Genomic DNA, 11,327 nt, shown 5'->3' on the forward strand with positions numbered 1-11,327 from the left:
AATACAAACACTTGATATTAACTAACTAACAATTTCAACTTTAACGTGTATTATCAAAAGGAAAATCTAACATGCGGATGGAAACATAAACGATATTCCGCATTTTTGGTAGACTTTTTTTCTTTGAAATATCAACTGTATTCGCAATGAAATGACAGGGGCAATTTTGTTACATGACTTATCTTATACTTACTTTTATACCATACCTTTATCTTACAATTATTTTTTTTAATTAAGCCAGCTCAATTCTCTACATTTTTCGTTATACTAGTAAGATACAAAAATACTATGTGAGCTAAATGCTCATACAACCTAAGTCGAATGTCTCCGGAAGTTCCCAAGACCTCGTCGCGTGCTAGATCATTGTTTTCGAATTTCTTACCCGGATGTTGATAATGACAAAAACAGATTATAAAAGAGATGAAATTAGTATATAAAGCCTGTGTCAGATTAAACCAATAATTAAACCAAACAAATCATTAACTCCTAATCCAAATCAATACTCTTTAAGTATATCTAAATCAGATATACTTAACTTAACTTATATCTCCTAATAATCAAATAATTAATTAAAACTTTTCACAGTTTATACGATAGTCAATATTATAAGATGGTGACATATTTACAATATATTAGTTAGTGTCATGGACCTCAGCAGGCTATCAACGTTTCCACAGTTTCTTGTTCATCTAAAAATAAAAAATTGATAACATTATAGTCTGAAAATATGAATTATTTTCTTTGTTAAAGAATTGTCAAGTGCATATGTACTTTGTTTTGTTAGAAGTAAATGTGTTATCATCATACAATTATTTTATTTTTATATGAAAAGAAAATATATATCAGATTTTTGGTGTAACTTTTTACCCTGATAACAGCATAGTTTATGATGTCTTTCAGATTGTTATTCTATCTTTGATTTGTATTTTTAATATGTTAATTCTTTAATAAAAATATACATTAATTAAGATTGATAAATAATAAAATGAAATGTGCAATTTATTACTATATAACATTTATATAGACTGCTACTCGTAAAGTTTACCGTCCTGAACATGTATTAAAGTTTCCACCGGACGTTAAACGCCAATCCATAAAAATATTAATAATTCATCTACAGTAATCATTTTTATTGGTTTTAATGAGCTATACAACGATTTTGATTAAATTCTGAATTTAAAAATATAATTATTATTAAATAATGTTGTTGGTAAGATAACAAGCCTGCATTGAGGTTATGATCTGTAACATTCCACAGGTCCATGACATAAATCATAATTTTGTAACTCTAAATCTGTTTTGTGACGAGTTGTTCCCCTTTGAAGGGACTAGTACAGGTTCCGTACCTTAGTTAACGTAAGACGTAATGATAGTGTATGCCAGTATCGTACACGAGTAACATAACTAACAAGTTTGTTGTAAAGAATCAGGGGCCTGTTTATCGAAACTGTCCTAAGATCGGTCCTAAGAATTTCTTAGGACAGAAATTAGGATAAAGTTAGGACCGACTTACGACATATCTCAGCATGCACATCGAAGCTATCTTAGGATTATCTTAGCTAGGGTGTTCTAACCGCTGTCCTAAGTATTTTTGGCGTAAAATAAAAATAGCAAATTAAAAATGAAAAACATGAAAATATTGTATCAAATTTAACCTATAACTATAATTTAAAAAAAGATTAATAATTAAAAAATAATTATTAGTTTTAAATAAAAGGTAATAAATATTTTTTATATCATAATTGTACATTTAAACTCTATGAAACAAAACATAAGACAAAAACATAACTACGTTTTATATAAGAATTGATCAAACTAATTGTAAATAGTTAAAATTTAATATATAATTGGTAAATGAGTGAGCTGAACACGAAGTGTCACGGTTTCATACTTAAAAGTTCAAAGGCAAATCTCGTGCATCTTTTATATAAATACTGAGTGCTTCAACTATTTTATTACTGAAAATAACATACGTGTGAATATGAGCAAGAGACGAAATTCGAATTTTACCGATGCAAAACTACAGACTCTCCTGGACGATGAATTTTGACAATTTGAAAAAAAGGCAGTACAGGAGATTGGAGTAAAAAAAAGGCAGCATGACTATTTATGCCAAAAAAGTCAGGATAAAGTAAAAAAAAAAGGACCGAATAGAGTGAAAAATAAAAAGGAAGGACAGAGATTACAAAAAAAAAGCTGGACAAAATTTTCATCCTACCCTATATTCTTCAATTTGAATAGGATTTTTTTTTAAATTCTGTTTCAGCATAAACTTTAGATTTAAATAGTAAAATCTTGAAATTGCATTGTAACTGTTTTTATTTTGTTACTGAGTTAGTACTTATCAAATGGTGAGGAAAGTGGAAATTTGAAAAAAGGAGTTTGCAATTTTAATATGTTCTTGCAAGTACCTAAGAGTTTTCTTATAGCAATTTCATATTACTACATTTGATTTGTATAAGAATCAATGATACCACGAACTCATATAAAAATAAATTCGAACATATTTCTATTATTTTACAAGATAACTTGGGATGCTTAAATATATATATTCATGAAAACCCACTCGGTAAAATAAAAAGTTCATCTTCAAAATTTTGGTTCGGCGTTGCATTCTAACACTGCAGGGTGCGTAGATATGAAAACCTGACATGGTTGAACACAAATTATGTCTTGACTGTAGAAGATCAGTTAGAAAACAGTCATGAATGCACATTCAAAGACTGTTTTATTCAACTTTCCAATGAAGGAGATTCTCACATTTTACTGATGAAGTATGTTCACTTAAAAGGAAAGGCCTTTCTTGTACTCCTAATATATGATTTAAAACAAAGACTTCAATATCTACGAGTTATATAGATAATGAATTTGTTTTTAATTTGTTTTTATTTTTTCTCTTTTTTCAAAACTCCTCATTTTATATATAATTATTTATTTGTTTTATGAAACGTGTATGTAATTGAACGTATGTTGATACTTGAATGATATATTGTCTTGTCTAAGTATTGCTATCCAGTATAAATCTGAAGATGAGTTGTATGAATATATCATAATAATAAGAATAGATCTTCCCGAATTGAATAATGGGAAAATACATTTAATTTTCAGGTCACTTAAAAACTACCAAAATAAAACAATATTTTGTAGGTTATAAAATATACATAAGGATCAATTGCTCCAAACAGTATATGATAGAAATTAATTTATTGGTTAAAATCATGTTAAGAAGGAAAATAATTTGACGAGGATTAAAATTAATGTCAAATTCATCTTACATTTCTTGAATTTTCCTTTGAAGGCTTTTATAAATAGCATAACTTATATATACATTTGTATATACACAATCTAGGATTGGATGTAACAATATACTAGTAATAATTATATAAATAATTTACATATATATAGAGAGTTCAATGAAACAATATGATATTTAATAATGAAACAAATCAGCTTGAAAAAAAATCCTTTACATTAAAGGTTGTTCCGTCGAATTTAAAAGAAGGATTTAAACTCGGATGCGTGGTGTGGTGGTTTTTGCTCTCTCTGGTTTATTTGAGGATATTCTTTTTTATTTCTAATCGGTTTCTTATCCTTTTAATATCTGTTTTAAGAGATCAACAGTTAATGTAATTTTTTTATAAATAAAACTTAATTGTCACTTAAATAATTTTATTAAATAATAAAATTCCACTGCAATGAAACATAATTGAGAACAATGCTGTGTGTGTGCCTTACTCTATTCGGCGCAATTAAATCACTTTAAAATATAACAGAATCATCTGATAAAAAAACAGCAATAAATTCAGTACAAAGACTTTTCTCCGCCCAAGTAGATCGATATACTAAACATACAATGGCTGACAGCTGATTTTAACCAATCAGGTAACAGTTTAGATGAAATGTTATATTTCAATTGGATCACAAACAAAGAATAGAAATTGACGAATCAATTTCAATGATTACAAATAAGTGATAATTAATTTTTGTAAACGTATTGTCGATGTGTGAAATACTGAATACAGGTATTATTGCATGATTTCAGATTAGTTTTCATCATTGTCAGCTTCACAGAGGAAGAAACAACACTATAACTGAAAACAATACAAAGAACAAATTATGGATAAAAATCCTTCTACAAGTGCTAAAACAACGAAAAAATCCTTTAGCGTCGAGAGTATACTGGGAACCAATGATACTTCAAAGGATTCATTATTCAACTCATTAAAAAAGCTCGAAGAATGTAAGTATATTTTTATTAACTTTTTTTTATTAATATTATGAGTTCTTTTTCCATTCAAATTTGAATCAGAAAAATGAAATAATTACCTTGCAATAAATAAATTAAATGAATAAATTACGTTTATTGTTTAAATGCAATACTTAAATAAAACAGTTAAAAATTAATATAATTTTAAAGATTAAATTCTTGGAGAATCATAATAGAATAACTTATAAATATATTCTTATAGTTTAGTTTATGTGACAATTTTTATAACTTTTCCCAACTCAATTGTGTTATTTTCTTAAATGTGTCTTGTCTTCTCATACCATTGTCTGTATAAAACATTCTAATATAGCCTAATTTTTGTTATTTTGTTTTCTTGTATTACTCGTACGTTTAACGTTGTCCTTTAGGTGCATTACTATATTTATATAATATATTTACAAATGTATTTAATTTCAGCATCAGCTATTTGCCATGGATTACAGAGTCCTTTGTCTTGCTCTAGTAGGTCAGATTTCCGTGGTTCCAGCGGTGGTTCCTCTGACGGACATTCAGAATCCAGTCCAGACAAAATGGACGATTCAGCAGACAACTATCAATCTGATTACGAAAATGAAGAAATGCGAATAAATGCAGATTTCGATAAAAGTTCTTCTGACAAAGACGACGATCGGAGCTTCAATTCAAAGCCCAGAAAAATCAGACGGAGCAGGACTACCTTTACAACATATCAGCTACATCAACTAGAAAGAGCGTTTGAGAAGACACAATACCCAGATGTGTTTACAAGAGAAGAATTAGCAATGAGACTTGACCTTAGTGAAGCTAGAGTACAGGTACTAATATATTCTTTATTAAATATACAATTGACAATTACTTGCGTAGACTTTGTTTACGGTTTTAGAATACCCACATGGTATGAACTTTATACCTAGATAAACGCCAATAGAACATCAACACAATCAAACAAAAACAGAAGATATCTACATTTAGGCTTCCCTTAACTCATGTAAATCATTTCAAAATAAAAAAAAATGATTTAAACAATAAGAACTTCTGTTAAATACTTTTGTACAATGACTGGCCAAAACCGGCTCCTCATCAGTGGATGTCTTTGTTCATAGAATGTATAGTTTAAGGATCTTTGTACCGATGGTAGATCTTTGGTAGTCACTGTTATTTACAACCTGTCCAGTCTTGCGTCGATTTAGAGCTTGACATATATGATATAGACACATGTCTATCGCCAAAGACCGTGAATTGACCTTTGATTTTTTTTTTTTGATTTTCACTTTTATTGAAAACTTTGATAGGTTGATGTCTGATAGACGCTTTGTTTACACGTCACACGCATAGTTAATACATCATGGATTGTTTGACTCATCGTGTAACAATATTTTTCATAAGCAACAACTGTTAAGATGACAATACAAAACTGATGTTGATCTCGTTTTAAACCAAATATCTGTTAATCATGCTAATATACAGAAGCTTCCTGTAAAAGAAACGCGTACATTGTATTAAAAAAAGGTGGTATAATGATTGTGGAAAAGGGTAAAGAAAAAGAAAGCTTTGACTATGATAAGGGGCATGTTATCGAAAACATACTTTTTATGCTATTATTTCTTGTGTCGTTGGGTTACTGTATCACTTTATTCAAATTCTAAATAGAATAATTGTCTGCTTTATATATCTGCTATAATATCAATTGTAGATAAAATCAGCTCTTTGATGTTAAAATGCGTTTTTTTTTTGGTGTGATGGTTTTATGAAAGAATGGAAGTTTTTTTCCCTTTTTTTGAGAATTCTGAAGTCTTTAGTTGTAAAATTTAAGAGCTAATATGTCATATGAAAAATACCAAAACGTTCTTTTTGGTTTTGACTATTTTGATATTAAGAAATTGGTATATGACTTTTCTACCAAATAAGTGTCCATTCTTTTCTCGTTTATTTTCATAACGACATAAGGAAATGTCATACATTCCATGAATTCAAGTGTGTATATTTTATAAATATATCAAGTTCACGTATCATACAAATCGACATAATTTCAATGTTAAAAGAAGTTAGTATCATTTAAAAATTTCTATAATAAAATCAAATATTGCGGTTTTATTAAAAGGTACCAAATTTAAAAGCCGTTTTAATTTAATCAATGGTCAAAGTTTATTTTTTTACTATTGAAATTTGTCTTGTAAGCTTAGATTGTAGCTAACGATGGAAATTTGTTTTTAATTGGCACTGCTTTGTTTGCATGCCACATTAACTAATTCGATTGTTTATTTATTTTGACACGGTTGTTTGTTACAAGTTGCTGGTCATAAGCCTTTTAGATTTGACTTTCTGATTAGGGTTTTACATGTGGTTTCTAGTAATATCGGATAAAATTGTCCATTTAAAGACAAATTAACAGAAAAGCAAACAAGATTTCATTAAAATACACAAAGAGGTGTTAAAATGTCGAAAATATTAACACATTTCTAAATCTGAAATGCAAACAAAGAGAAATATGAAAATTTAAAAAAAAAAACTAATATCGCGATAATTTTTGTATATACAACACATACAACGTAACCTTCTATTTTCATTAATCGTAGCGTTTTTTGATCGTAGAAAAGATCCTTTGGTTATAAAAAAAATGATAAGAAAAAAAAGGTATTCTATATTGACTCTAGCTTTGGTAATTGTATAATCTGAGTGTAGGAGAAGTTGGAGTATTACCCGTAATCAGTTATAAATTTGGCTATTTCTGCTTTTACTACTTCAAGCATCTACGAATTCCATTGTTTATTTTTTGTTAATTTAAATATTTCGTAATGAGCGTAATTAAGTGTTTTATTAAACTTCACTGATCTATTTTTACATAATATAGTTTTGAAAGTATTGACAGCAAGGTTTACTAGTAATTTGTTTATAAGCCGGTGAATAAAAACCTAGTTTAAGTTTATGTAAGGATTGTTGACTGCAAAATTAATTTTAACAGTTAAATAATTTTTTGTCACAGTCTCAAGTAACAATTATATTAAAGTCATATTATTCCTGTATCAAAAAGAATCAGCAGATGTAATCAGCTTTATAACCAGCACGATATATTAATGCTCTTAATTTTCCTCGGAAAAAGGAGATTAAATACAAAACCTCTATGTGGTAATCAGATGCTACAGACAAATGCCGCAACAAGTGGATTATAAAACATGTAATTATCTGTTATCAGCATTAAAACTCATTTCCCACTATTGGATTATACAAAAATACCCAGCATGCAACCAATTTAAGACATTCTAAATGACATTGCATTGTTTCATGACTTCTATGATCCAGTGATCACAGTTAGAATTTTCACAAGTTTTCCTCTATTTAATAGATATTAAACTCGCATTTTGATGAAATTTGTCAGCCTTAATTTTCTACAAATATTTGTATTACGTGGTTAATTCGGTCCCCGGTGTTGTTTTGTATTTTATGTCTGTAGTATCTTTTAAGGGTTTTAACGCCTGTTGTGAAAATGACGTTTGAAAAGAAAGACGTCTTAAGTAGCCAGTTGGAGTTAAATATCTTAACCTTACTAATTACTTGGCCATTAAGAAACTTAACCGTATGCCCGAATTAAATAAGGCTTTAATTTTCGTCATTCGTTCTATATTTATCTTTATATCTACAGTCAATGTCTAATTGGTAACATGTAGATAATAATACAAATACATACATGATTATAATTAAAAAAAAAGAAACGAACTAAAACCAACGTACTTTCTTTACTCAATTTATTTGAATACAAATGTATATAACAGTGTAGAAATAATTTGGCAAATGTTAAGAAAACGACAATATTGTTTTTTCACTCTTTTTTAAATTGTGAAATGTTGCAATTCATACGGCAAGACATTTTGACCCATCTTTAAAATATATGATACAATATTAAGCTTTTCTAGAGCACTAGATTAAAGAATACTACGACTCGGCTTCCTTCTTTAAAAATTCTTTTCTTTTGGGAGTTAATTGTAATTGTTTATTCATCAGCTACACAATCTTACAAATAAAATTTGGCTTCTTCTGTTAATACTATTTCATCATGATGTGCATATTTAAAACTATTTTTTGATTGGGAATATTTAATTTGTTTCGTAATCAACTTAATGTTAGCTTATAATTTACATTCCAATTCCAAATGTTGGGCGAAATTATTACATTTTGAACATTGCTACATGCACAAAGTTATTAAAATTGTTATTAACGTTATTTACAAAATTGTCAAAAGCTATTGAAATTTGGAAACAGAACCTTTCATGTTTTAAAAACTATAATTTATATCCTTTATTGATAAAATATAGAATAAGTTTCTTATTGATTGTTCGGAACAAAGATGCCTATTTAGAAACCGTTTATTATTCAAGTCTATTAATAATTGGTGTTTGACTTAATGAATGGTGTATCATAAGATACCAATTATAATGCCGCCAGTATAGTTCTTTTGAAAAACGTTAATTATATAGGCCTTGAAAAGACTTGGGTGAAGATGAACATAGTTGGAGGACAGTAGACACAAGTCTGATTGCAAGAATGACTTTCTTCATTTTTAATTAGAATAAATTTATAACACTTATGTGATTGAAGAATCAAATTTAAATAGAAGTAACTAAAATGATATTGTGTATGAAAAAAGGAAATATAAGAAGAATGACTCCGTTCGTACGTCGCGACCGTTTCAATACACAGAATGAAACGCTTCGAGTTCTTAATCGAATGGAAAATTGCTAAATAGAAGTTTCATTATTTTGTGCTCAAAGAAAGTAGCCAGTTTAACACTTGAAAGAATTACCCCTCTAGCTTTCAATAAAGCCTTTATAAACAAATAAATTTGCACATTAGCCGTAAAGAGGTCTAAAGAACGAACAATATTAAACTTTAAAGAAAAGGATATATATTTGCCATCGGCAGCAAGATTTAATTACAACTGCAACGCTGTTTGCACTTTCCAATAAAGAAGATATTAGTTATCTTCCAATACAAATTGATTCAAGTATGGCCCTCCGGTTTGTAATCTTCGGAATAAAAACAATTTCTTGATCAAAAAGTTACTTAGAAGGAAATTATTTTCTATAAAGTGGCAAATTTAGCCTAAAATCAAATGTTTCTTAATAAATAAATGCTCTTCAGCAACGAAATGTGTAAACACAAGACATTAACTGGTTTGATATGAAATGACGTTTTCTTGTTCGCTTGAACGCTTTAGTTAACAATTCAAAATAAATGAAAAGACAAGATTGTTTTTGGTAATGAGCAAAAGAAATGAAAGGCGTGATTTAATTTTGGAAATAATTGTGACTATATCTTTTTAACAACTGTTTCCATCATAAATAAGTTTTCGAGAAATTTGAAAGATCATTTATCAATGAAATTGTGATAAAATTATTACGGACTGTTTGTTTTCAATCATATTCGACGGTTTGTCTATTACTGAAATAATCAAAAATAAATTGTCTACATCCTGTTGAACACTGTCAGTTTTTCATTTCATTTAGAACATGAAATCATCCACAAAATTAGATCAAAAACCAATAATGCTTTAAATTGTAGTTTAATAGATCTAAAATACAAGTTAAGTATGGTCTTAGATTTTCACAGTTGGGAATTTCGGAGCAAGAGCTGTATTTATTATTCAAACAAAGTTTTTTGAATGTTCGACTTTTCTGCCACTTGACTTGTTTATATATTGTATAATGTTCGACTTTTCTGCCACTTGACTTGTTTATATATTGTATTTTGTATAGTTAGTGAAGATTTGTTCTTCAGTTGAATTAGTTATTCATGTGAAATATTTTATTCTGTAGGTCTGGTTTCAAAATAGAAGAGCAAAATGGAGAAAAAGGGAAAAGGCACTTGGAAGAGAAAGTCCAAATTTTCTACAAGGAGAAACTAACTCTTACGCCGATCTTCCGAGTGGACAACTTGGTCTTGCTTATCCAACATCTCCGGAACTTTTCTGGTCTAATCGTATGACTCATCTTACAGGTGTCAACCCAATGATGGCAATTCATCAAGGCAATCTTAACCTTGCCGCCTATTATATGCAGGGTAAAATTCCATTCGGAGGTCTGTTTGCACATCACGCAATGAATTCAAATGCTTTTGGTGTTCCCGGTATTTTCCTTGGAGGAGGAGCCCAACGGTTACCATCATCAACCTCAACTTCTCGACTTCCGTTTGAAACAGAATCGTTAGACATGCGCAGATCAAGCATCGATAAACTACGTATGAAAGCTAAAGAACATTCCGCAAACATAGACAATGTATCACCGCCACCAATAAAACGGGAAACCAAGTCATGAATCATCTTTCCTTGTAATAGCAACAGTGACATGGTACTTACAGCAGCAAGATGTCTATAATTGTTTTTAACATTTTTTTATTGGAATTTTTGCGAAGTAGCATTTCATTTAGTATTCTAAAGAATACAAATATTGCATTGAACAATAATTGCCCGTAACATAGAATGAGACGATTTAAGATGTGTTAATTATTAGTTCCATTTGTCAGTGTTGTTTTCTTCATTAAATAGGACTGAAAAGTCCTCTCCATTCACAGACTAGTGCATAGGTTTTTTTTTATCATATCATGTGCACGTAAAAATGACGTGCAATTGTAATTTGTTATTGTTATTTATTTGAAAGTACAATTGTTTTACTTAAAACTATTCATTTTCTTTGAAATATTTTGTTTTACTGAATAGAAGAAGTTAAAAATGTTTTATTATCAAATGTTTACCGACAATCCTTTACACGTTCACAAATATATCATTTTTTGTGCATATTTTGAATTAAAAATCATATCATAAGTTGTTAACATTTTGTTATTGTATTATTCTGAATAAACATGTCGTAGTGCCAATATATTTTGTTTAATGATGTCTCAGATATCCAGCATCTTATCTTTCAAAATCCGTCTGATAAATTAAGATGCGTAGAACAATGACGACTATAAAAGCCAGCGTCGTACGAATGAATCCCTACACACAAGCTGAATTCATAGAAATATATCGCTTGCATATCCGACATTTACCATATTTAATGATTTGGGACTTTGATATATTTATCTAAATTGG

General features: G+C 28.9%; 1 protein-coding gene across 1 annotated transcript; it reads left to right on the forward strand.

The window, feature by feature from the left end:
- Window positions 1–4,035: 4,035 nt before the first annotated feature.
- Window positions 4,036–11,106, forward strand: LOC127733846 (retinal homeobox protein Rx1-like). The gene is made up of 3 exons (XM_052243260.1): window positions 4,036–4,240; window positions 4,685–5,061; window positions 10,057–11,106. Exons 1-3 carry the CDS (start codon window positions 4,117–4,119, stop codon window positions 10,552–10,554), a joined length of 999 nt encoding a protein of 332 aa, XP_052099220.1. The 5' UTR covers window positions 4,036–4,116; the 3' UTR covers window positions 10,555–11,106.
- Window positions 11,107–11,327: the final 221 nt, after the last annotated feature.

This window comes from Mytilus californianus, unplaced genomic scaffold (assembly GCF_021869535.1).
Source record: "Mytilus californianus isolate M0D057914Y unplaced genomic scaffold, xbMytCali1.0.p SCAF_3, whole genome shotgun sequence".
Lineage (NCBI taxonomy): Eukaryota > Metazoa > Mollusca > Bivalvia > Mytilida > Mytilidae > Mytilus > Mytilus californianus.

Excerpts from the sequence above, each read along its gene's own strand:
- LOC127733846 (XM_052243260.1), top strand. The coding sequence starts at position 4,117 with ATGGATAAAAATCCTTCTACAAGTGCTAAAACAACGAAAAAATCCTTT. Across the intron at positions 4,241-4,684 it reads ATTAAAAAAGCTCGAAGAAT|CATCAGCTATTTGCCATGGA; the intron begins GTAAGTATATTT and ends ATTTAATTTCAG. Across the intron at positions 5,062-10,056 it reads TTAGTGAAGCTAGAGTACAG|GTCTGGTTTCAAAATAGAAG; the intron begins GTACTAATATAT and ends TTTATTCTGTAG.